Source organism: Notolabrus celidotus, chromosome 7 (genome assembly GCF_009762535.1).
Source record: "Notolabrus celidotus isolate fNotCel1 chromosome 7, fNotCel1.pri, whole genome shotgun sequence".
NCBI lineage: Eukaryota > Metazoa > Chordata > Actinopteri > Labriformes > Labridae > Notolabrus > Notolabrus celidotus.
Window position 1 is genome coordinate 18719595 of NC_048278.1, and position 26848 is coordinate 18746442.

The 26848-nt window shown below is 39.9% G+C and overlaps 1 protein-coding gene across 17 annotated transcripts; it reads left to right on the plus strand.

Moving 5' to 3' along the window:
• The first annotated feature begins 1299 nt into the window (after positions 1 to 1299).
• Positions 1300 to 26799, plus strand: pds5a (PDS5 cohesin associated factor A). 17 transcript variants are annotated; one of them, XM_034687361.1, is made up of 34 exons: positions 1300 to 1579; positions 2497 to 2649; positions 11974 to 12177; positions 12667 to 12753; positions 12844 to 12941; positions 14359 to 14485; positions 14758 to 14838; positions 14950 to 15090; positions 15554 to 15669; positions 15840 to 15934; positions 16076 to 16221; positions 16529 to 16680; positions 17014 to 17127; positions 17397 to 17478; positions 17570 to 17618; positions 17735 to 17874; positions 18161 to 18276; positions 18819 to 18924; positions 19114 to 19274; positions 19403 to 19526; positions 19664 to 19822; positions 19985 to 20053; positions 20240 to 20376; positions 20668 to 20791; positions 21099 to 21303; positions 22574 to 22688; positions 22847 to 22979; positions 23263 to 23382; positions 23485 to 23547; positions 23904 to 24055; positions 24153 to 24234; positions 24324 to 24574; positions 24760 to 25015; positions 25708 to 26799. In XM_034687361.1, the coding sequence occupies exons 2-34, from the start codon at positions 2536 to 2538 to the stop codon at positions 25744 to 25746; spliced, it is 4158 nt and encodes a 1385-aa protein (XP_034543252.1). In that variant the 5' UTR covers positions 1300 to 1579; positions 2497 to 2535; the 3' UTR covers positions 25747 to 26799. The 17 variants fall into 17 exon arrangements, with proteins under 17 accessions (XP_034543252.1, XP_034543254.1, XP_034543242.1 ...); XM_034687351.1 differs by having other exon boundaries at positions 1422 to 1579; positions 19982 to 20053; positions 24135 to 24234; XM_034687355.1 differs by having other exon boundaries at positions 1422 to 1579; positions 24135 to 24234.
• The last annotated feature ends 49 nt before the right edge of the window (positions 26800 to 26848 follow it).

Below are 26848 nucleotides of genomic sequence, written 5' to 3' on the forward strand. Positions count from 1 at the left end.
GAGGAAGGTCTTTAAATGTTTTTTTAAAAACATCCACAGTCTGTGGGGTCCTGAGGTGGCTGGGCAGGGAGTATATATTAGTATTTTTTATGTAAATTTTCATCTAGTTGAATACAATATATTTGTGTATTATAGTCAGTCCAAAGAGGGAGAGATGAAAAGGGGGAGGTAGAGGAGAGAGTGTAAGATCAGGAAGAACCAGGTAAAAAAAACAGAGAATAGTGGCACGCAAAACTTATCAAATGATATAATACGGTCAAGAAGGAAAAAGGCAGAGAGAAAGATTGAAAAAGTCAATTTATGTTCATGTGTTTTTACATGTTTTGCATTGCATTTCAAATGAAAGTCCAAAAAAATAACTCCAATGCCAATTTTTGGTATTTTTGGTACTCACTAGGGGGCTGGTTTACTCCAGAAACACACTGTTTATGTATATGTGGAGGAACTGCTGTATCAAAATGAGTTGTCTTTCCCCAGAAATTAGGGTTACCATATGTTTCTTTTATGATTCAATCCATTTCTCTTTTGCTGTGGCTCAGCAATAACCTTTATCAGATTTGATGGTTTAGTCACAGACTTTCCCAAAAAGTGTTGTACTTTTCTTTCACAAATGTGGGAATGAAATTGCATTAAAATGTACAAAACAGTGAAATGTATCTTGCCCGGCCGGGCAGCTCTCTACATCCGATCCTAGAATCTCCCCTGAGTTATAGCGTCTTTCAGATTGAGCTGGAAAAAAACTACAATGACGCCTAAACGCCAATGTTTTTGCATTCCTCGCTCTCGTCTCTCTATAATATCGTGGATGTATGAATCTATGATTAACGTGATGATTATCAACAAACACATCAAAGTTTTAGAAAATAAATGAGAGCGTATCGTCGATGTGTACACATGATATCGATCTGCAGAGTCCCTCTCTACCTTCAAAAGACAGCTAAGACCCACTATGCACTTAGTTAGACTGTTCTCCACTGTTGTCCCCAGTGGCAGATCATGTCTTCCAGCTACAGTTGACTCACACTGTCCTGCTCTACTCTAGGAATCTGTGTTCAGCTCTTGAGTGACCCAGCAGCACTTGGTACTTTGGTCATTATTGTGGTGATGTTAATTGTTGATGATGATAATGGAAGGTCTTAAATGGTTTGGTTGCTTCATCGTAGATGTTCCTTATTTTATTATTATAACAAAAAAAAAAAAATTCCTTACTTTTGTGCATTGCCTTTACACTGCTTGGCAGTACCTGCACCCAAATGGACTTGAAGCACTTTGTTACTCGTACTGATCTTGTTTCCTATTGTCTAGATCTTTGCTTGTGTTCTCGTATGTACGTCGCTTTGGGTAAAAGCGTCTGCTAAATGACATTGTAACATTGTATGTAGAATGAGGTAAGTGTGCGAGCTGGTTGTTTCAGACTCCCGCCATGTATCTCGTCCTGCAGTCCTCTTGCGAGACCGAGGAGGGCGCTCTGCATCCAGCCTTCCCACAGACAGCACTGACTGAACGGACAGAGAGCTTTGTGCCGAAAACTAAACCCAACCTGTGTTAGACTAATGAATTAAAACGGCCCACTTCAGAGGTAAATACAAACGAGGAAACGCTTGGCAAATATCCTGCTGTTGTATTAGAAGTTGTGTGCTTGAAAATAGATATTCTTTTTCATGTCTTTGGTAGCTCAAAATCATCCGTGAGGGCAAGTTGTGGTGAGAGAGGAGGGCTCAGGGCGACGGTAGCAGCAGCAGCCCTTCTTTCCCAGTGAACTAGCGGCAGTACGAAGCGATGCGTTGAAGTTGAAAAAAGACAGTAACAAGTAATTTCGCCTCATATTCTAACTTCAGAAAGTAGTTGCATTTGTTGTGAAAACCTGGAATTGACTGCGAGGATGTGTATTTAGGGCAGTGATAGTATGATACTTCACTTCCTCTGTGATTGTCTGTATCTGGAGATGTGATGGGGACCTGGAGAGTTTGCGGCCTAGGCTAACCAGTTAGCTTACACGGCTAACGTGCATTAGCCACTTGCCGCTAACACTGCTTCCTTCCCGCAAAATGCTAAAGTCTCCGATCAACCATGTTTGGACTGCAAGTAGCTGCTAGCTCATTTCATAACATGCATGACAGTGGACGAACACCGGCAGCTCTTGTACTGTTTTAAAGTGTCGTCCCTACAACTTAGCTGTTCAAAGAGCTGTAAGGGAACCAGAAATATCGCTGAGCTTGTTTGTTTAGCTGAGCTGCATTTGAGGAGAATTACACGGAAAACAGAGGGAGCTGGATGTACTTTAGCATGTACGCTAATAATATGCACGATGCTGGTTTAATGTCGGCTTCACGTCCGAAAAGTTTTCTAGATTGTAATATCGTAAAGTATGCATTAATTGTGTTATCAGATTCAGGGGGGTTAGTGGATAATCGGTAAAAGGGAATGATGCTTATTGAGAGATTTTGATAAGTGCGGTAGCATGGTTGTGTTGAACTTTTGTTTTCTGACCCATAGAGGCCAGTAGAAGACCGTGTGGATTAAACATCAACAAGCATGGAGTTCCCGCAACAGCAGAAACCGGCGGGGGACGGAAAGATCACCTATCCTCCCGGAGTGAAGGAGATCACAGACAAAATCACCAACGATGAGGTGGTCAAAAGGTTGAAGGTAAGTTCACAAATGTTTCACTTTCTACTGTCAGACATGTTCTCTGCAAACCTCAACCTCTTCTTATGGTCTGTACCAGGGGCGTCAAACTCATTTCAGTTCAGGGGCCACATACAGCCCAATTTGATCTGACGTGGGCCGGACCAGTAAATCATAACACAATAATCTATAAATAACTACAACTTTAAATGTTTCCCTTTGTTTTAGTGCAAAAAAAGTACAAATACATTCTGAACATGTTCACTTAATCTTTCTACAAAAACAGCTGTTGTATTTTTCACCATGATGAGACTCATAGTGGGCTGAATGTTTTACCCTGTAAGCCCTGAAACCTGCTAGGAACACACCAAACACACAGGTTTCTCATTCACCTGACACAGAGTGTAATGTTTACTGCAAACGAACAGCTATATTATAATAATGAACAAGGTAGAGTTGATTATTTTGGACCTCTCAGCTCCAGCATGAACAGTTTGCTTGCTGGACAGTGTTGTATGCAGGAGTGTAGTGCTAGTGTTAGTAGTTAGTGGATCATCTTATAGTGCTCTAAAAAGTCTTTATGAATCTCAACTGGATTATGCAAACAGGAAGTAATCTATTTTCGCACTTTGAGAAAAAAAGTCCTGGAGCACCGTTCTGGTGTGCTCCGTCGGACTATGATTGTATGTGACCCCCTGAGGACAGATTTGAAATAGCAGATACTTTTATTGAAAAATTGCAAGTGATGTCTTCTCTGTAATTTTGTCACTTTGCAAAGTCATTCCGCCAGCTGGTTTGGAATCTCTGGCGGGCAGGTTTTGGCCCACGGGCCACAAGTTTGACACCCCTGGTCTATACCATGGCACAATGCCAAAACCCCCCTAACTCTGGAAACTACTGTATGTTCATTCATATGAGGACGTTTTTCACGCATGGCAGATGTTGTTCTTTTATGTACCTGTCCCATTTTCTTATTTTTTTTAGCACAGATTTAATAAATGACGTAAATGACACCATCACCAAGTATTAAAATGCTGCCGAACTTGAGTGTGACAGGATACAACCAATACAATTATTCTTGAGTAATAACGCTTACAACCTTTTGAGCTTTTTATCCATCTTATAATCCCCTAAAGGCTGGAAAAACAGGAGGATCCCAAAATATTAATTCAGGAAAAGGAAACATGACACGCTGAAGCTATCTTTACTGCAAAGGAACAAAGCACTGACTTGTGTCTTTTAGCTTTCCGTTGTTAAATAAACTGTTCATGACAACTACATAAAACATATTATCTCTCTTTTGGTTATTATGGTAAACCTTTTAACTAACACATCACATCTGTGTTAGTTTGATAGTGATGAGTAGGTCAAGTGCATTTGGCTTTAAGACCTTTTCACCAAACACAGCTGCTAATTTCAGCCAAAATAAAAGTGACAAGATAAGAGTAACTGAACAAAAGCAGCAATTGTGTGAATTCAATTGGTTAACAATGAATATGATAATTCTATATACTAAGCTGATATTTCTCTGTAGGCTCATGGCTACTTGTGACCACATTGTGCACCTTTCAAGTCATTTGATTCATATAAATATTGGAGAAAGACCCTCTGAGCATTGTGGTTCAATTTTCAAACACTGCGACTTGATATCAAACCGTCTCCTTCTCCTATACCACAACCTCTTAGCTGTTTTAAAGGTGGCATCAGTGCAACCGTGTTTACTCTGATCCAGTTATTTTCCTAATCACATTAGAAAGTCAACAATACCAGTGCTGAAACGGGTTCCCGTCATCTTAGCTGTTTTTAGAGCAGTGCAGTGACCATTCAGCACAGAACCCTTGGCATGGGTAAGCTGGTCAATTTTGCTGAAAGGAGGGCTGTTGACTGAGTAAGACAGATGTTTACAGATCCATTTAACCTCTGCTGTGTGCTGCTGAGAGTTGGAGAGGCTCACAATGATTACATGTGCAGTAATCTAGCTACTTGACTTGTGGAAGACAATTAAGATTTGTGTTAAACTGTCAGCAGCAGACAGCTCATTGTGTAAGTCTGATGGCTGGTTGATGCAGTAATTTCAGCTGCAGTCATCCCATAACATAAGTAGCTCTATAGTTCAGTCCAATTACTGTGGTAGGTAGGATGAAACCTTTCTGCATATCTGTCACTGCAGGGGTTTAGTTTGAGAGAGTCCAAATGGCAGCATGCTGGTCACAGTTTCATTGCAGAGTATACATTTACCAGCTGCGTAAGTACAATCTAATGTGGTCAATTACACAGCTCCTCCATGAATTTGACTTTCACAAAGCTTTCCATCTTTTTTGTTGACACTGGCAGGATTTCTGCTTAATGTCTATAAAGGGACACAGTAGGTTGTTTTGTTGTACTGGAGTGAATTACCTTGAAAGTAATTTTTAAGAGACCTGTAACTCAATTCATCCCTCTCTGAAAGTGTGGATTCAAGTTGAACAGACCTTATTGTAAAGGCAGAGAGCTTTTTATGGAGTCATGTTGTTATTTTGTAGGTAATAAAGCTGCAGTTAGCTGCCTGTCCCCAATTTAGCACTGTATGTCACAAGGATCGGTTCTGAAAAGTTCATCCTAATATTGAAGATCTCTCTCTTTGTTTTGTACATTAGTTAACAGCATTTTTCATTTTAAGGAATTGTGTAAAACTGTTGATGTGTGTGGGACTACATTTCTTTAAGAAAACTTTGGCTTGATTTTTGCTTTGTAAATTAGACCCGCAACTGTATTGTCCACAACAAGTCCTTTTGGACAAAGTAATAGTCCAGCAAACTGCCACATATTATCTGAAGATTACAGAACCTGCTGCACCTAATGAATGTTTGATGTTTTACTCAAAATATTTATTTACATATTTGTTCACCCTAAATCATGTTTAGAGTTACGTTCTGTTTACGTGGCAATGTTTTCAATAGAAAACTGTGAGCTATGTTGCATTTTGGCCGTATTTTGGGTGACTGAAAACGTAAACTTTTGAAAATGGGTTCCATAGTGAAATTTTTTGAAATACATCCCTTTTTGACCATAGACTTAGACTTGCAGGTTGCTTGCAGGCTTGATCATAGACTGTATAAATAGTGGATGTAGTATCCGTGACGTCACCCATCTGTTCCTGAGCGCTGTTTTGAAGCCGATCGACGGCGGCAGCCATATTGGAAATGCCGAACTCAACCAGGCATAGTGTGACGTAAAGAGGCGGAGTTTGAGCCTCTTAGCCAACAGCTATGTGTTCCCATCCGGGAGTCAAGTCAGCCATCTTTATTTTGGCAAAAACTCGTAATCTTAATATCTTCTGAACCGTCGCGTTAGAAAAAATGTAATTCCCTTGTACAGTGTGTGCCGATAAAGAAATAAGCTACGTAGAGCCAAGCTGTTTTTTGAACGATGCTGCAAACATGTTTATTAATGCTGTAAAGATCGTCTGTTTTGAATTGGTGTGTTTGTGGTTTCCAGTGTTTCTGCAGCCAGCCTCAAGTGGATTCTCGATGAATTGCAGTTTATAACACTTCCGCGTGGGCTTCACAGTTTAAGACCGGAGGTTGCCACTTGATGTAAACGTGTGATTAGCAAATTCCTTGAAAACAGTGACGTCACAGGCCCATTGGCACATGCATATTATGTTTCCAGTCAAAGAGTCATGTGTAAGTAGGAGGATTATAACAACAGTGGCTGACTACTGAGCTGTGTTTGTGCTGCTGATTCTACTGAGTTTATCAATGCGTCTCCAGACAAAGTTTACGGTTTTCGAGCATGCACTTGGCATAGTCTCCTTGTTTATTTGTACTCATCTCGGCCTCAGAACGGGGCATTGATACCGCTTTCACATTTGTGTGCTATATTTAAAGCGACAACCATACAGCTAGATTTCAATCTTTTAGTCTCACTTGGGTTGCCAGGCAACAGGTAGAGACTACAGGAAGTGACAGTGACCATTCAAGGATAGGTACTCAAGGTCGGGACCATAACCTGGTTCATTGGCCCCAGAAGCCCCAATTATAGTTCACAGATGCCCCCTCTGGCTACCGAGTTAAATCACCACACTGTGGTTTTCTTCTCAGCATCAGAACAGGTTGTCAGATTCCTGATCCATTTCCGCTGGTGTTCAGGAAAGCTGATGCTCTGGCTCTTAAACGGCTACAGAAGCAAAAGAGCTTCAGCAGGCGAAAAGAAGGAAACTGAACCATGTCTAAAAATATGAGCATTTATCTCTGATACTCCATGTTTCCCCTTTAAAATTACAACCTTTCATTTTTCTTCCTTTTTTGGATTCTAAAAGAATAATTACGTAATGATTCTGAGAGTTGCTTTGAGTCCTTGTTCTAACCAGCAAGCCCTGACAGCTCTGTGTTAAAAAGAAAAAGGCGCAGAGCAGAGCTTTTGTGTTGCATTTGGCATTTTAGATAAATGTTTACATAAAAAAATGTCAAGAAATACACCAGAGAGTTTGAACTATTAACAGGTGCCAAACTGAGTTCAATATTCTATATATTTTATACAGTTCACCATCCGGCAAATTATTACATCAATGACTTTGTCCACTGTGGTGCTTATTGCTAGGTATACAGGAGAATTGCCGTTTTGTTCTCCAACCCCACAAATCAGGTATGTGGGTGTACATGTATTTGAATAACTAACCAGCTGCGTTGCCAGATCACATCACATTGACATTGGCAAAAATTGTGCAAGGCTTTACTATTTTGCTGGACACTTCATTTGCCAGAGCTTCCTGCACCCATACTCAACTGTGCCTGCCACAGTGATCTCAATGGCAGTAGGGGGTGGAGGGTACTTTTTTTCCTGTGGTGCTGCCAAAGGGTTCAATACTCTGGCTTACCTCTTTAAAACACACAAAGGCAAGGCAGGGTTATTTATAACACACCATTCATACACAGAGCAATTCAAAGTGCTTTACAGAGTTAAAAACAACACAATAACATTAACAACATTTAAAGAAAGATGACTTAAAGTGAATATAGGCTTCAGAGTATAACATATATTAAAATATAAGATCAGGAAAGAGAGATAAATAAAATGGACAATAATAAAAATCCAAATATTAGAAAATATTTTCATTTCCTAAAATTGGCTGAAATACTTTGCATGCTTACCAGTGTTATAGTGCTCTGAAGTCCCAACTACAGTCTTATCATTCCAACTGACACTGGTTTATCTACTGGTCTTGCCTTTTTCAAAATTATTTTTTAATAACAAACCACCTCGGAACATCTTCTCCTGGATTTAAGCTCACAGTTCTCTCTCGCTCTGTCTGTGTTGGTCACAGTCCTCAGCTGCCCCAGAAAACTCACACAGGGTGTTGGGTCAGTCAACAACATTGATTACTATAAGAAATCAGCTCTTTGCTCACACAATAATTGGTGCTCTCAAGTCCCTGACCACTCAGTTTTATCAACCTTCGATGCAGATTCACAGACCGGTCTTGTCTATGTGAAGAATTCTGTCCCCCGAACGTCTTCCCGTGTCTTTAGACCTGCAGGTTGCTTGCAGGCTGACTCACACTTTCAGATACCTCCTTCAAAAACACCTCTGCAGCCAAACACGCACCAATCTAATTAATCTAAATTATTGATGAAAGTTTATTAGAATTTTTCATTCAAATATGAAATCAAAATGTTTTTACATTTTTTTTAATCACAGTTAAGGCTGATTTATACTTCTGCATCGAATCGACTGCGTAGCCGGAAGTCCTCGTAGCTCCTGTCCCTTCACAGAGGCCTACACACTTAGCTGACGTGCACCTCCTCTCAAATGTAACGACGCGTAGAATCGAAGCGGACCGCAAACCCTTTGATTAGTCCGCTTGGCGGCTTGCATTTCCTGCATTTACAGCAATTCCGGGATCCCGGACATTGGCCACACTTCGGCCCTGTATTTCATTTCCTCCTCTCTATTCTTCCATGTAATCATGTATGCATGATATACAGCAACATGTTTTAGCTGTAGATTAACATAACACGCTCTGAATCTCTGTGGAAAAGTAAACAAAGATCGAAGCGGGGCCGGAAGCAGGCGACTGTCTTTCAGAGAGGCCACACTGCCCTCGAACGTTTCAGTGGAGAATTGCTGCTCGCCACGGACACATCGTCGCACAAGTATGTGGGGCTCATGTCCGCGTCAGCCCCTGCTGTGTAGGGGTGACGCAGAAATATAAATCAGCCTTTAATTTTAAATAAAACTCAATTGAAAAAGTTATTTCAAAGAAATAATAAAAACTGAATTTCAGAAAAGTTTGCATCAATTACAGGGTAGAGTAAGCAATATCAAAAAGAAAGTTTGGACATAAAATTGGTCAGAGTTGTTGCCAGTCCATCATCTCCTGGGAGAAAATCCCAGGTCTGTGCTGCAAGATAACAAAACACTGCGTCTTCATGCTTTGTGTTGACTCTCAGGACGGTCAGTAGGTCAGTAGGTCAGCCCCAGATGTTCTTAGGGTCCCTGATGGTTCATATGTCACAAGCATGTCGGAATTGTCTTTTGGCGCCACAAAGACACTTATAGAACGGCAGAGAAATGTTGAAATCCATTTTCTGTTTAACCAGTGTAAGGATTGTAAGACTGGAGTAATGTGGTCATACTTATAAGTTTTCATCAGGAGTCTTTCTTCAGCATGTTGAATACGCTGAAGCTGCTGCTTGTTTTGACCGTCCTGTGAACAGAGTGTCGCAGTAATCTACTCTACTGGAAATAAAGCATGTAGTCGCCTTTCTTGCATTGACATCATTCCTCTGACTCTCAAAGTGTTATTAAATGGTAAAAAGCAGAATAAGTAACTGATTTGTGGCCCAACAAATAAAATATCAGTCTTACCTCGGTTAAGTTTGAGAATGATGTGTGGCATCCAGTCACTGATTTGTTCAGTACATGGTGATTTAGCAGTTCCATTATCTTTTGATGTTAGTGAAATATATGTTTGTGTATCATCCATGTAACTTTGGTAAGCAACTTTATTACTTTGTATGATTTAGTTCAATGGAAGCATGAAACGTCAGGGGTCACAAAACAGATCCCTGTAGAACCCCACGTCAAGGTAATTTGTTCTGACGAGGGCTGCGACTAACAACTATTCTCATAGTTGACTACAGATCAGTCAGCACTTTTAAACTCTAATCATGCAATTAAAAACCTTAGTTCATGCAACACCAATGATTTAGTTTTAATGGTCATTTTACAAACATGGTAAGAGTTTGCTTCACTGTTAAGTGGTAAGAGAGGAGAAAGGAAAAATAATTAATGAGAGAAAAGGGCATAGTGCTAAAAGGTAAAGATTTGAAGGCAAGGGACTGAAAATGTAAAACTTACAATGTGGCACTAACTTTGGACTGTGGGGTTAATGTCACTGTGCCTTCTCCTCAGACGCTCTTGCATTCTGACATGCTCCCATGATAAGCAAGTTCTGGTTTACAGATATTGCAGTTTTCAAAGCCGGTAGAAAAATGTTAGATGGAAGAGAGGTGGGAACTGTCACAATACTCCTCATAACGTCTTTAAGGAGGCCAGTTGGTGAAACGTCAAGGCAGCAAGTGGACAAAGTACGCTGGAGACAGTCTCTTCTAGTGTTTTGTCATTTATAGACTCAAAGCGTGCCAGACTTAACAAATTGACTTGAAGCACTTTGTTACTCTTACTGATCTTGTTTCCTCTTGTCTAGATCTTTGCTTGTGTTGTTCTTGTTCTCGTATGTACGTCGCTTTGGATAAAAAGGGTGATAAATGACATTGTAACATTGTAACATTGTAACATGTTACTTCTGGATGACTGCAGTGTTGGTGCTTTCAGGCTTTAAGGAGTTCATTGCTTGTTTGATGCCATGCACCTTGTAATTAAGAAAGGATACAAAGTCATTACATTTGCTGTTTGAAACTAACTCTGGAGATATTGGCACTTGGGTCTTAGTTATTCTATCTGTAGTAGAAAATACAGTGTGTGAGTTATTACTGTTCTTGTTGATGATTTTAAATTTCTCACAGTCTCATTGTATATATTTAGAAATGAATGTGGAGGTTTGATTAATGTAATTTTAGCTCTGCTTCCCAGCACTCTCTTCTCTGGTCCTGTACAGAAATGTGTACAAAAGAAAGTTCTAACTCTACCTCTGGGAAGGAAATAGTTGCCTGTTAGATTGTATTAGAAGCTGTCATAATGCTTGCATTTCAGGTTTATATTGTGGCTTTATTACTGTTCCACATTTGGCTGAAACTGTTGGAGTCTCAGACTTTGCCAGAGCAGCCATTGAAAAGGTCCGACATATTCTAAGAGCGATGTTAAATTCAGTCCAAATAAACCACCATAAATTGAGGTTGCATAAACACACACACACACTCACTCTCTCTCTCACTCTCTCTCCTTTATGTGTGGAGAGCCTTTATCGCCTGGGTTGTGACTGTTTCAGCTAAGAACGGTTGAGGGTTGGGGTGAGTGTGTGTACAAGTGTGTGTAGGAGTGAGTGTGGTGCTCTGCAGTCTGTTGGAGCTGTTGGCCCATCCCCCACCCCCGCTGGCTGCCTGGCTGTTCAGTGAGCTCCACTGCTCTGCTTTGCCTCTCTTTCACTCCCTCATCCTTCTCACTGAGTAGCCTGGCGTCCTGGTGCTTATCCATACCGACTGAGATGTCAGAGTGCTCTTTAGACAAGTGCTCATGTTTAACCCGGACAAGCTCTAAAATAAAATATTGATTCCTGATAAATCCTGTGGTTTTAACCTCTATTAGTTTGCTTAACTAAACAACCAAAATCTACAGGGGAGTAAAAGTTTAACCCTGTTTTCAATGAGAGTCCATTCATTAAGGATCAGTGCAAGTCATTTTTATTTTGATTATTTAACACCCTGAATGTAACAGCTCACGCTCCAACTAAAGCAAGGGAAATGTTTTTTCTGTTTATCAAGCCCTCTGAAACTTTGAATTGTGTGTGTGTGTCGCACACTTAAACTCTGATCCCTGATTTGTGATTTCTCTGTGCTATGGCGCAACCTGTACTTGTTATAAAACATTGTGTGGTGGGCGTTTGTGTAAGCTACACATTGATTCTTTTACAAGAGTGTATTTGTAATGGTTGTGTCTGGTTCAACTGGTTTTTATGAGACGTGCAGTTCCAGCTGTGGCCACTGTGGTCAAATCAACTGTGTGACTGTGCGCTGCGGGACATTTATCCCAACCCAAATACAGGTGTTTCTGTTGATACTAAAATATCATGATCTCATGTGAAGATTTAAACAGCCTGTATATTTGAAATCCCGAGCTGTGAAGCATTTTTCTTTTTTGGCCTAATCATGTTTCTCATCCTCTTCCCTCGTTGCTCTATCTTAGATGGTGGTGAAAACCTACATGGACATGGATCAAGACTCTGAGGAGGAGAAACAGCAGTATCTTGCTCTGGCACTCCACCTCGCCTCAGAGTTCTTCCTCAGGAACCCCAACAAAGATGTACGGTTACTTGTGGCATGTTGTCTGGCAGACATCTTCAGGATCTATGCTCCTGAGGCCCCCTACACCTCCCACGACAAACTCAAGGTCAGGAATGGACCCTGGACCAGTGATTAAGCTGTGTTCTCAAGGGAATAGTACTCAAACAGTCAAAGCATCTCAGTTTCTGTAATTACACAAATTTAATTTACATCTGGTTTATTAACACGTCATGATTTGAATAAACCTCTTCAGTCACTCTGAGCCAATGTCTATAGCTTCCTAGACAAACATTTCTTTAACTGGCATTTTTTGCAATTAATACTTTCTAGCCACCTGTTATGATATTATGGTATTTTTATAATCTACATAATGTGTAATTCATGCTCTTATTTCCTGCAGTTACAGATTGGAGATTTCTGTAACTCCTTATTTTTATAACTCCTTTTTTTTGTTTGGCAGTGGTATTTTTAATCAAGTGTATTGTGTTTACGGTTTTACCAGGAAGCATTTTTTCTTTCTGCAAACTTAAGACCATCATAATGAAAACAATTAATGCCATCACATATTGAAGTTTTTTTCTCCTCTGGTCTCTAGGACATCTTCCTGTTCATCACCAGACAGCTTAAAGGATTGGAAGACACAAAGAGCCCTCAGTTCAACAGATACTTCTACCTGCTGGAGGTAAGGCACAGATTGATAATAACATAAACATGAAGGGCGAATCATGTTAATCTGATAAAGAAATAACGTTTTTTTGCTGTGTTTCTCTAGAACCTGGCGTGGGTGAAGTCGTACAACATATGCTTTGAGTTGGAAGACTGCAATGAGATTTTCATCCAGCTTTTTAAAACACTTTTCTCCGTCATCAAGTAAGAATCATCCATCAGTGTAAAATCTCCTCAGATTTACTTTTTCTTGCTTTTCTTGTCAGTATTTTAGAATTCTTTATATATTTGCTTTGTGTATCCCATCTCAGTCCTATTGATTGGAGGAAAATACATCCGTTACATGATGGTCTGGTAATAATAATAATAACTTTATCTAGCGCTTTTCAAAACAAATTACAAAGCACTTTACAAACAATTTTAAAAAGCAGTAGGCAGTAGTTAAACACATTTCATTATCCAGCAGAAGTAATAAAACAAGGAACAAAGCAATAAACCATAAAATCAATAAAAAGCAAGTCTAAAATAGTGAGTTTTTAAAAGCAACTTAAAGGACGACAGTGTGTCGGCTTCACTGATATCCTCCGGCAGGTCATTCCACAGCCTGGGTGCACAAACAGAAAATGCTCGGATCACCCTTCGTTTTTCTGTTTGAGTGTGGAATAGTTAGTAAAGACCTACCAGAGGATCTGAGGTTACATGATGGCTCTTAGGGAGTCAAGAGGTCAGCAATGTAGTCTGGAGCTGACCCCCTATGAGCTTTAAAAGTCAACATCATTTTAAAATCAATTCTAAAATGGACTGGGAGCCAGTGAAGTGATTTTAAAATGGGTGTAATGTGTTCTCTCCTGCTGGACCTGGTTATGAGTCTGGCTGCGGCATTCTGGATTAGTTGGAGTTTGTTGAGGTTATTTTATGAGAGACAGGAGTAAAGTGAATTGCAGAAATCTAACTTGGATGAAATAAAAGCATGATGGCAGTTTATCTTAAATTTCACAGCCACAGCAAGTTTCAGCAAATGATGACAATGACAACAAATAAAGTAAAAACTTAGAGTTAGAGTGATAATTAATCATTTTAATAATTTTCATTGGCTATCGTGAATTACTTTTTACTTTAGGCCGGGCTGCACAACTGTATTTAGATCTAGTTATTTAGAATATATGTATCAGAGCTTGAGATGCAGAACATGCAGTAAGAACTAGCACGTGATATCAACCCATTAAAAAAGCTATTTACATTCCTTTGCATAAGCTCTCTATTTTCTGTGTGGCAGAAAATGAAAAGAAAAGACACAATTTATTTGTACAATAATTAATAGTCACTTTAAACATTGAGATTTTGACATTGCTAATGGGTAGCTCTATAATCTGCCACTCAAGCCCCTCAAAGCCTGTAACATGTACCAGATTACATTGGTGCTGTTTCACCCAATGATCAATATGACTCCATTTACTGCCAGTGCTAAATATATACCTAGGTTTGAGGGGTTACAGTGAATAATTGTTCTTTATTTTATTTTTTCTTCTGTTGTTTCTGTTTTATATACCCCTTGGTAACTCCTATGATACAAATTGTCCTCATTCCCTCTATTTTCTCTCCTCTCACACTCGCTGTGTAGTAACAGCCATAACCAGAAGGTGCAGATGCACATGATGGATCTGATGAGTTCAATCATCATGGAGGGAGACGGAGTCACGCAGGAATTGTTGGACACCATCCTCATTAACCTCATTCCAGCACACAAGGTATACAAATGTTAACATATTGTGTTACCTAATTTCAAAAGAACTTCTGCTAACAGGTATTTTGTTTAAAATATCTATAATTCAGTGCCATATCTAATTTGGCCCCTACCCTATGATAATTTGTTTTAGTATATGACTTTGAATAGATTTGTATTCTTGTAAAATATCTTATGCCACAGTCAAACTGAACACTGACCAAAAACTCTTGATGTTCTGTGTATGTTTCTGAAGATAAGTGTATTAAAGTCCGTTCTTAATTTATCTTGGAGCAGAATCTGAACAAACAAGCGTATGATCTTGCCAAGACTCTGCTGAAGAGGACAGTTCAGACCATCGAGACATGTATCGCAAACGTGAGTCCTTTTCACTGTGGTCCTCAGACCCTTTCAAGTTAAGTGGCTATAATGTAAAAAGACTATTTATAATAACATGTTATGTCTCACCATTTTTGTTTCCTTTTTCAGTTCTTCAATCAGGTTTTAGTGATGGGGAAGTCATCTGTCAGTGACCTATCAGAGCACGTCTTTGACCTCATCCAGGAACTGTTTGCTATCGACCCCATGCTGCTAACCTCTGTTATGCCACAGCTGGAATTCAAACTGAAGGTTAACACCACACACATACAGTCAACCCACACAGAAGTTAATGCCTTACTCAAATCATTACTGTATGTTATATTCAAGACAGAGTTAAGTTTAGAGTAGTGATATTTTGTTTGTTTTTCATTTTATGTTATTGTGTCATCTGATGGATAATAGAACCTTACTAAAGAGCTGCTTGTTTTTAACCCGAATCAACCTTAAAAGATTAGTAAACATTTATCTAAATTTTATTTTAAAATGTTTCTTTATTTCATTTGTTGCAAAGCAAACGTAAATTGTGTATGGGACACACACACACGTCACTTAGCTCTATCCACTGATGTGCTATGGATTGTTTTGAGCTGTGAAGGGACTGATCGACATAAATTGTTTGGCATGTTGTTGTTTTTTTAAATTATAAGAGTCAATGGTATTAGAATTAACTTTACTTCTAAAAGGTTAAAAAATGTATATTCTGTGTTTGCAGAGCAACGATGGCGAGGAGCGTTTAGCAGTTGTCCGGCTTCTAGCTAAGTTGTTTGGGGCTAAAGACTCAGAGTTGGCCTCACAGAACAGACCACTGTGGCAGTGCTTCTTAGGGCGGTAAGTTACAAGAACACCACCGACACTTGTACACAGAAGCCTGTGTCTTAACAAATGACTAGTTAAAGAAAAGTTGTATGTGTAAAATAATCAATGGAAATGCCTACCATCTCAAAGTAAGATCAGTAATACACCAAATCTCATTACATATGACTGCTGTTTCTCTCCAGGTTCAATGACATCCATGTTCCAGTCAGGCTAGAGTGTGTAAAGTTTGCCAGCCACTGCCTCATGAACCACCCAGACCTGGCCCGGGACCTGACAGGTGAGCTCTACACATGTTTTACATGCTTTTGTAATTTGTTGTCTCCTTCAGTCTCCTCTTCCCTCTGATCAAGTGCTTCCTTTTATACTATGCTGTGAGCATAATTTGAGTCACACTTCTTTTTCCTTATCATCCAATCAGAGTACTTGAAGGTGCGTTCACATGATCCAGAGGAAGCCATCCGTCATGACGTCATTGTCACCATCATCAACGCTGGGAAGAAAGATCTCAACTTGGTCAATGATCAGCTGTTGGGCTTCGTACGAGAAAGGACCTTAGACAAGAGGGTGAGACAAATCTTCACTTCATCTGGAGCTTTAAACATGTAGACATGTTTAGCTTCATATTTGAACCCTTTATCATTTCTTCAAGTTTTACTGACACCTATAAAATTATTAATTAAGTCTAGTTATTGGCAGTCATAGGTCAAGTCTTTTATTGCTTGCCATCCAAATGTAGCCTGCAGGGTTCTGACAAAGATTTCATACACAATGTTCACTGGGTTGCTTTTCTCACACTTAAAGAAACGTAAGTTGACATTTCTCATCTTATGTCTATTCTGTTTCTCTTCATCCTTCACCTTCTCTCTTTCAGTGGCGTGTTCGTAAAGAGGCCATGATGGGCCTGGCTCAGCTTTATAAGAAATACTGTCTGCACCACGAGGCTGGGAAAGAGTCTGCTGCAAAGATCAGCTGGATCAAAGACAAACTTCTGCACATCTACTATCAGAACAGCATTGATGACAAGTGAGTATTATACGCATAGACAGAAACAGTTTAATGTTGGAAAAAAACTACATGGCTGCTTTGAATGTTTTAACCCTGAGCAACATTATGTTAGTTGACACTCAATTGAGAAATCTTGAATGCCTAACCAACTAAAAAAGTCTTCCAAGGGCGTGATGCTTGCATAAAGCTGATGCTTAAAACGTAATTGCTGCGAAAAAATATTGCTGTTTCTGTAATCACTACAAGTTTTTTCAAGGTTATTTTTTGGGTGAAACATTCATGCAGTCCTCACATGCTTTATTCTCTTTAATTTCACATTATTAATAGAAGCTCTCTGCTAATTTCCTCCAGGTTATTAGTAGAGAAGATCTTTGCTCAGTACATGGTCCCCCACAGTCTTGACACAGAGGAGAAGATGAAGTGTCTGTACTACCTGTATGCCTGCCTAGACACAAATGCTGTCAAGTAAGTAAGCCTGCAACACTGAATCCTTGCTGCAAACTAAGATTTGAAAATGTATTTTTTGGTTGTAATGATGAATACCTGAATGAATGATCACTACAAACACTTCTTTAGAAAGTATAATGGCACAGTCACAAGCAAACATGGCACAAAACCAAACAGTAACATGTAAACAAGAACTCTTCAAGAGGAGATAATATCATTGTCCTCTTTGTTTTACCAACTCTCCCCTCCTTTCATCCATCACTGGTGCAATTGATCTCTTCTTTCAGGGCGCTGAATGAGATGTGGAAGTGTCAGAACATGCTCAGAAGCCTTGTTAAAGAGCTGCTGGACCTCCACAAACTGCCAGTGGTGAGTTAACACCCATACAAATTCCAGCATCTTCCTTCTTGTCTCAAAATGCCATTATCGCTGACTGTTTTCTCTCTCTTTCCCCTGGTAGTCTGAGGCCAATAACTCAGCCATGTTTGGGAAGCTAATGTGTATTGCCAGTAAGTTAAAAACCATGTAACTTTATTTTATGCATCCCAAATCCACAGTCATTTTCTTTCAGTTGCAAAAGGTCAACCCACCATAACATCCTTTTTTATCTGCTTTGTGCTTTCAGAGAATCTGCCAGATGCAGGAAAGGCCCAAGACTTCATGAAAAAGTTCAACCAGGTTCTCGGTGAGGATGAGAAGCTCAGAGTCCAGCTGGAGATGCTCATCAGCCCAACCTGCTCCTGCAAACAGGCCGAGATCTGTGTAGTGAGTGGACACTAAACATTCACACAGCTAGTCTGCTTCTTTCTTTAACACTGAAGCGTCAATATTGACAGCGTGTTGGCCAAAAAATCACAACAAGGCTCAATGCCATGAGTTTGTTTTTTAAAGCCCATCTTCTGTACCTGCATTTTAGCACTGAAAATTATCGGAGTATTTTTCTTTGTATGAGATTTAGCAACACAAACCTGTGCCTTGATATGAATGCAAATATATGAACACAAGTCCATACATTTTTTAGTTAATGCTGCATTGTGTGTCATGTTTACAGAGGGAGATTACCAGGAAGTTGACATTCCCCAAACAGCCTACCAATCCGTTTCTGGAGATGGTGAAGTTTCTGCTGGAGCGCATTGCCCCCGTCCACATCGACTCCGAGGCCATCAGGTCAGAGAAAATCAGTTTCATGTTTATGGTATTTTTACATGGTTCGATTTCATAACAGGCCCAAAATAAGGTGGATGATCAAGCTGTGATTGTAATTCCAGTAAAAGTGATTATACAAAAGTTCCCATTAAAATCAGATGAATAAAATTAGCTCTAAACACACACTAACAGGCGGTCATGAAACAGACCATCAGTCCGTGTTCCACTATCTCAGTGATTGAGACTGAACATCTCTGTGTCATTGTATAATACCAGGAACAGTCTTTTCTCATTCATTGAGACACCTTGTGGCGGTGAGGTGTAACTGCAGGCCTTAGACAGGGAACAAGTTTAACCCTTTCTACTCTATGGAAAAACACTATAGGAGAGGAAACACACTGAATGACTCTAAGATCTAAAATGCCAAGGTGTGACCCTTCATGATCTGTCTAAGAGATAATTTTATGTTCTCCTGAAAGGGTTTCTAAAATATCCTCACAGTAACACAAAGCTTTATTTTCTGAAAAATAGTAGTGGCAATGATTTCAAATGTTTTATTTTAGTGCTCTGGTGAAGCTGCTGAACAAATCCATTGAGGGCACAGCCGACGATGATGAGGAAGGTGTTACCCCTGACACAGCCATCCGTGCTGGCCTGGAGCTACTCAAGGTGCACTGCATGGACCAATCATACTTTCATAAATAGAAGCCAAATCTCACAATGTAACATGTGACTAGTAGTTAACAGGGGGTTTGATATCCTAAATAGTGACTTCATCCTTTGAATTTTAGTTGTGAGAATTTTTGAACAAAAGGATTTGAAAAGTTATAAACTCTGCTCTTTTTATGCTTTGTGTAGGTCCTGTCATTCACTCACCCTACAGCGTTCCACTCGGCAGAAACCTACGAGTCCCTGCTACAGTGTTTAAAGATGGAGGACGAGAAGGTGGCTGAGGCAGCTATCCAGATTTTCAGAAACACAGGGCAGAAGATCGAGACAGAGCTACAGCAGATTAGATCGTAAGATGATCTATTTTAAACTTTCCAGTTGAAGAGATAAATTGAAAACATAGTCCTCTGCTTCTCAAGTGAAAAAAAGAAACGTGTGTTTTGATTTGGCCTAATTGTATGTTTTTATGTGTCCCCAGGACTCTGATTCCCATCCTGCATCAAAAAGCCAAGCGGGGCACACCTCACCAGGCCAAGCAGGCCGTCCACTGTATCCACGCCATCTTCAACAATAAAGAAGTGCAGCTGGCACAGATTTTTGAGGTAAAAGACCATCAACTGTTTCCTGACTTGCAAGGATACCCTCTGTTTTACACATAGTTATCTCATTCATTCTAACATTTTTAATATATATGATTTTCATGTCCTGATTTTCTGCTGTTGTGTTCCTTCACTTTCAGCCTCTGTCACGTAGTCTGAATGCAGACGTCCCAGAGCAGCTCATTACTCCCCTGGTGTCCCTGGGCCATATCTCCATGCTGGCCCCAGATCAGTTTGCGTCACCAATGAAGTCCATTGTTGCTAACTTCATCGTCAAGGACTTGCTCATGAATGACAGAGTGCGTAGAGTTTCACATTGTACTGATATTGCACTTATGATTACTATAACTTATTATAATTAACTGTTTATAATTTACTACTAGCAACAAACATGCTCAGTCCTGGATATTGTGTATATGTTATTAAAATGATGGGACTGTGATGTGTGTTTGTGTCAGCAGTCAGTGGGAAACAAAAATGGAAAGCTGTGGTCCGCTGACGAGGAGGTCTCACCAGAGGTCCTAGCTAAGGTAAGAGACAAACACATATGTGGTGTTTTTATTTTACCTGTTGTCCAATGTGATCTTGAATGCACTTCCGCAGTGTAGTGTTTTTAAGATTTAGATCTTTTCAAATACTTTGCCATCAAGAAAGAGATCTGTTGCAGAGACGGGGAGATATTGTCTTATAATTCATGTTACTTTCTGCTGCTTCAGGTGCAAGCCATCAAGCTGCTTGTGCGCTGGTTACTAGGGATGAAGAACAACCAATCCAAGTCAGCAAACTCAACCCTGCGCCTGCTGTCAGCCATGCTGGTCAGTGAGGGAGACCTCACAGAGCAGAAGAAGATCAGGTAATTAAGAGTGCTAGAGATCACAGAAGGGCTGTTAGAGGATTACGGTGTTGTGGGTGTATTCAGCAGGAAAGTAGCTGACTGATTCTTTTACTTGCTCACACTATAAGATTTGAAAATAACAGCACATAACACAAGATACAATTTTAGTTAGCTTTTTGTGCCACAAGAAAAATGTAGTCACAGTAGTTATATATTAATGGATAACACGTGAGGAAAATTTGGCCAGCTGTGAATCACATTTTTTCCACTTGTAATCCTTCCTGTTTGTTGTTTCTTCCTCCTCCTCAGTAAATCAGACATGTCTCGTCTGAGGCTGGCTGCAGGTGGAGCCATCATGAAGTTGGCCCAGGAGCCCTGTTACCATGACATCATCACACCTGAACAGTATCAGCTTTGCGGCCTTGTTATCAATGTCAGTCTCACCTTTGCACAACTTTATTTAAAGCAATTTTTTTACAACACACGTGACATGTTACAGGTATTACACAATTTATTGATAGCTGCATCCAAATATCAGAAAGAATTCATTGTTAATATTAGCACCACATCTACTTTAACAAGTCAGAATGTCTACTGTGGAATATCAGTTGTCACGCTCAAAATATCCTGTGTGCTCGCAATGAGAACAAATAGTTATGATTGAATTGATTCATCTGTAAATTTCTCCGTTAGTCGGTACAAGTTGTCTTATAACTTTGCATTCTGCTTTCATCGGACAGGATGAGTGCTACCAGGTCCGGCAGATATTTGCTCAGAAGTTGCACCTAGCTCTGGTCAAACTGATGCTGCCTCTGGAGTACCTGGCTGTCTTTGCCCTGTGTGCAAAGGACCCAGTAAAGGAGCGCCGGGCTCACGCTCGACAGTGCCTCCTCAAAAACATCTCTGTCCGCAGAGAGTACATCAAACAGAACCCACTTGCTCAGGGTAAGGGTTAAACCTATAGATTTTTTTATTATTGTGTGGCTTCAAATACTTTGACAGGTTTTGAAGAGTGCTTTATCAAATAGTAGCTTTGATAATGCAAGAACAAGTAAATAAGATTCTGTCCAAATCCCTCAAATTTTATTTGAATTTCTAGAAAATCTGCAAAAGAAAATGAAATGTGAACTCATTCCTGAGCCAATCCACTTCTGTTATACACCTAATAGAATACGATACTTTAGTTTTCCTGAATTAATTAATTGAAAGAAGATGACGTTTTCATTTTCCTCTATGTTGCCTTTTTTGCAACACACTTCAGTTTTTTTATTTTAAAGTTAATAACTGAACCAGAACGGGAAACATGTAGACATTAAAGGTGACATATGCAAAATCGACTTTTTAATGGTTCTCTACCTGAAATATGTTTCCCTGGCATGTCTACAAACCCCCCGAGAATAAAAAAAAAAAATCCATTCTGCCCCTGTTCTGATTTCTCCACCTTTCTGTAAATGTGTGCTGAAACGAGCCGTTTCAGACTTCCGTGTTTTTGTTACGTCACAACAATATCCGGTCTGTCACGGAGTCAGAGCTCGGAGCTTGTTCAGCCCATAGACTGTATAAAATACAACTCAAGCCATCCTCGGTTTTTCATTACATGCACAAATGTGTGCTAACAAGGAGCTTAGGAGGGAGGCATGCTAGTTGTAGGCTGTCTTAATAAACACAAAGGTCGGTTTTACTCCCCACGTCTGCAGATTTGAAGATCTAGTGGAGGATTTTTATTTTTCATGGAAAAGTGCTAGCGCTAGTTAGCATAGCCACATAGCTACATGTCGTAGCTGTAGCTGTGTACCAAGACACACGTCGACATACTGACAAATAAAACAACAAGAAACACAAAATCTGTGACCAATCCTTCAGAAAGGTCCTGCTGCAGGCGCCTCTCCGTCAGGATCCGATTCTGGATCAGATTCAGAGGGTTGAAGTAATGCGATCTGTGAGCAGCCGTGTATATTTAGCCAACATGTAAACATTAGATCAACGTGCTGGAGAGCCAAGGGGATAGCCACTTCCTGAGGGGGCGTGGTCAGAGAGAAAACAGACTGTTCTGAGGAGGGCTGAAGAAGAGGGCTTTTCAGGCATGCCAAAATCTGATTTCAAAGTGTTTTTTTGAGCATAAACTTTAAATACATGTTTTGGGGACCTCCTAGACCAATATATTTTGATGAAAAAAGCGTGATATGTCACCTTTAAATCTTCTCTCTATCATCAGAAAAACTGGTCTCTCTCCTTCCCGAGTACGTTGTTCCCTATATGATCCACCTGCTGGCCCATGACCCAGACTTCACAAAACCACAGGAATATGAACAGCTCAAAGACATCAAAGAGTGAGTGCTGACCTTTATTGTTCTCAACTAACCTTGAGTCAGATCTGAAAACGTTCGTTAAGAAGCCTATTTTTTAAATCCCATTTTATACAGACCTTGTATAAAAAAAGTTTCGCTGAATTACTCTGTCACGTGTTTGTGTTTGCTTTTGTGTCCAGATGCCTGTGGTTCATGCTGGAAGTGCTGATGACAAAGAATGAGAACAACAGTCATGCATTTTTAAGGAAGATGGTAGAGAATATCAAACAGACCAAGGATGCACAGTGTCCGGATGATGCAAAGGGCAATGAGGTATTCACACAAACACATGAACACATGCACACAGGGCTTGTAATTATTACATTAAATGTTGATTACTTTAAGTGTGACATATGCATTGTCTGGTGATTGACTTTTAAGAATCTATTTGGTTGAAACCTAACTGTAGTTGCACATTTCTTAAAATGTTTCACTTTAATAACTTAATAATTGTTTGCAAATTGTGGGATTTTTTGTTCTGAGGAAGTCCTTTGTTGTTAAGCAACTAAGTCAACAAATTCTCCTAATCCTGTGTCCTGTATTGTTGTGGTTACAGAAGCTGTATATTGTCTGCGATGTTGCCCTCTTCGTTATCGCCAACAAGAGCACTGCCTGTCATCTGGATTCCCCTAAAGACCCAGTCCTCCCCTCCAAGTTCTTCATCGTACAGGACAAGGCAATACACACACTCTTACAATGAAGAATAAATATGTGCAACAAATGATACATAATTAACATATGTGCTAATAAAAGTCTTTTGCTGTCATTCTCTTTACAGGACTTTAAAAATGATAAAGAGTATCTGTCGACAGATATGAGACAAATGCTGCTCACAGGAAAGGTAAATGCAAAACACTTCATTGACCACAATAGGCAAGAAACACGTTCATATCCATAGTAATGATTGTAAAGAAGATTAATGTAGTTAAGAAATGTAATTTCCGACCTTTATTGATTAAACATTTTTTTGTTTTAACATGGATGTTTTTCTATGGGGTTTAGAAAAATAACCCCAGTATATAAATATTTGTTCTTTGTTTAAAGTGAGAACAAGCTGTACATGCAAACAAGAACCGATTAATTCAATTAACACGGATCACTGATTAGGCTTACCCAGAACATTATTACATAAGGATCTAAAGTAATTAATGCTCACTGGCCTGTTAACTGTGAACTAAAACTCCACCTATCATGCAGCCTAAAACAGCCCCTGTGTTGAGTGCCGTGAATAAACCTCTGACAGTACCAGGGAAAAGGATCTTCACTAAGACCACACCTGCCTCAGACACGGCCAGTAACACCAGCACCAACTCCTCCCCGCTAAGCTCCACAACCATCAACAAGAACAGGTACAGACGCGCACAAACTCACACATAATATGCACATTATTAAGAAAACAACGCTGCCTTCAATGGTGTAATTTTCAAGTGTGTTTTGTAATGACAGCAACGTAGCCACTGAGTCATCAGAGAGTCAGGCGCAGGAGAACAACGAGAACCCGGTCATCAAGAATGATGAATGCAAGAAGGTGAGTTCAGACAGGATCCCCAGCTGTGCATCCAACCACACGTGTCGAAACATTATCCCAACTGAGCTGTCCTCAACTGTCTTTTTCAGACGGAGCCCAGTCAGAACATGACCCCTGACGCAGAGACAGACGCGTCACCTGTCAAACGACGCGGACGTCCTCCTAAATCGGCTCCTGTTGCACCTGCAGGGGCTGACAAAGAAGGAGCAGCAGCGCCGGCAGGGGCTGGCAGAGGAAGGAAGAGAGCAGCAGACTCCAATCCATCGACAGAGTCAATCAACATCAAGATGTCAAAACAGCAGAATGATGAAGGGACAAAGAGACAGATTGACTTGCAGAGGTGAGCGTGGAGAGAGATGCAGAGAAAGAGGGAAATGTTTATTATTTGCAGCTTAACTTATTTCAGCTTTGGCTGATGAATGGCAAAGTAGAAATTGGTGAGTGATGTTTTCAGTTTTGTAGCGTGTCTCCTGATCACATAGGTGTCCCATCATCCTTCAGATACCTTTACTGTCTTCTTTTTAGGTGGCCTTTTAAGAGCAAAAAGATGGAAAAAGAGAGACCTGAAGAGGAGACAGGGAGAGCTGTAGGGTCACTCGCCCTCCTCCTAGGCAGTGAAGGGGAAACTGAGATAGAGCTGGAGTCCAGTCCAGAGGGAGTTACCTGTGGCAGGGAGGAGAGTGAGAGATCCTCACAGGGAGATACCAAGTCTACAAGCAGGGAAGATCCTTCTGGTTGGCAGGGAGAGACGAACTGTGGTGAAAGGACAGACAGGCTGGTAGTGAGTTGGATTAGAGCTTGATGTCTTTGAACAGATCACCCTCATACAATGAGTTTGTCTTTTAAAGACAGTATCAGAAATAAGTTTGATGAGCTCTCTTGCTGTGTGCAAAGGTTCCAGTCCCAATCTGTACCCTAAAGTCCCACTAGAAAGTCTGCAGAAATTGGGGAATCACAGACTTAATTTGGCTTGAAAAGTCTGCATCAAAGTGTTCACAGACTCTATGGTCTGACAGTGGAACAGCACTCCCTAACGAAACACACCTCAAGTCCATGAGTCCTTGAGTGGGCAGATTTGAATTGGGCAAAATCATACTCTGTCTTTGACCTAAAAACAGATAAGTATTTACCCCAGTTTGCAGTTTTAGTAAGAGCAAGGAACTGTTTACCCACAGTTTACTCATCCTCCCTAGTCTGTGTGCAGTGCCTCTAGCTGTTAAAGAGAGCTTTCTAACATCTAAAAAAAGGTGCAAATGAAGGGCATACTCGGAAATGTAGGACAGTAGTAAAGATATCTCATTCGCTGCTGTATAATTTATAACATTTTGGAGGCACATTAAGATTTAAGCAAGTCTTCGTTTACAAACTGAATCGTTGTAGGAAGCATCCAGAATGATAAGAAGTAAAGATCAGTCATTGGATACTACAAACGTTATGAAGGTGATGACATTGAGTGCATATTTTATCTTTCAGGTAAAGAGGAAACCAGTGAGGGTGAAATCAAGACCGTAGAGAAAATGGGCCAGACTCTTCCCATATCTCCCCGAACCTGCGCACACGCTCTCCAACCTTTAAAGCTTTCCTGGACACATTATGGACCTTTCTTAAAACACACATGTATACACACATATACAAACACACACCACTGACATCCTAGAAGGTTTTAAATACCTTATAGTCATGATTTGAACTCATTGTATGTAGGTCTTACTTAAAAAAACTTTTTTTTCTTTTGTGTTTGTTGCTCTTTGCTTCTTTTGTGGAGCCATTTTTAAGAAAAAAAAACAGGATGGACATTTTACAAACGTTTTAATCTGGTTATGATTGTTGCTTATTAAATTCCCTGGGAAAAAAATTCTACTGTATGTGTCCTGACCTTTTCCTCCTTGTGTCTCACATCGTTTTTTTATTTGGGGATTAAAGGTTTTTCTCTTTTACAGTCTTGTTATGTTATAACATTTATTCTACTTGGCAGTAAAATCTTTTGAAAAATCCAGGATAATAAAAAACTGCAGCAGATAGATAAAATACTGTCTCACAGAGTAAGATATGTGAAGTAAAAAGATGTACTGGCACATACACTTTTGAAGACCATTGTGATTGGGTGCTTCAGCTGGGTAATAGCAACTACGGACCAAGTAGAAACTCTCTGTGGTGGTAAAATCACCATCTGTAGGCAATTGTTCTGTTTTTGGATTTATTTTCGATGTGCTTACGGGCGAATTTAAACTGTCAAACGTTTTTGGACTATTCTTTCTATAGAATGCTCAGTGGCTCTAAAATCCAACTGAGTAAATTGTTTTTAAGTCTGACACAGGTCTTCAGTTTGGAATGCTTAAAAGATATATTACTAAGTGAGTGTCCAGGTTTTTGTTCTTCTATGATATATCTATTTTTTGTACTTCTGTTGGTTATTTTGTTGGCTGTTGCCTTCTTTGAATGATTGAGTGGGAAACTTTTGGGGTTTTATTGACGAGGACTTATTTTTCATGTAGTTAAAAGTATGCCTATTCTCTTGATCATATTTAATTATTTTCCAGAAAAATAAAATGCCTTTAGATCATACTATCTAGTGCATTCTTCTTGATCGCAGTGTGAAACAAACACAACTACC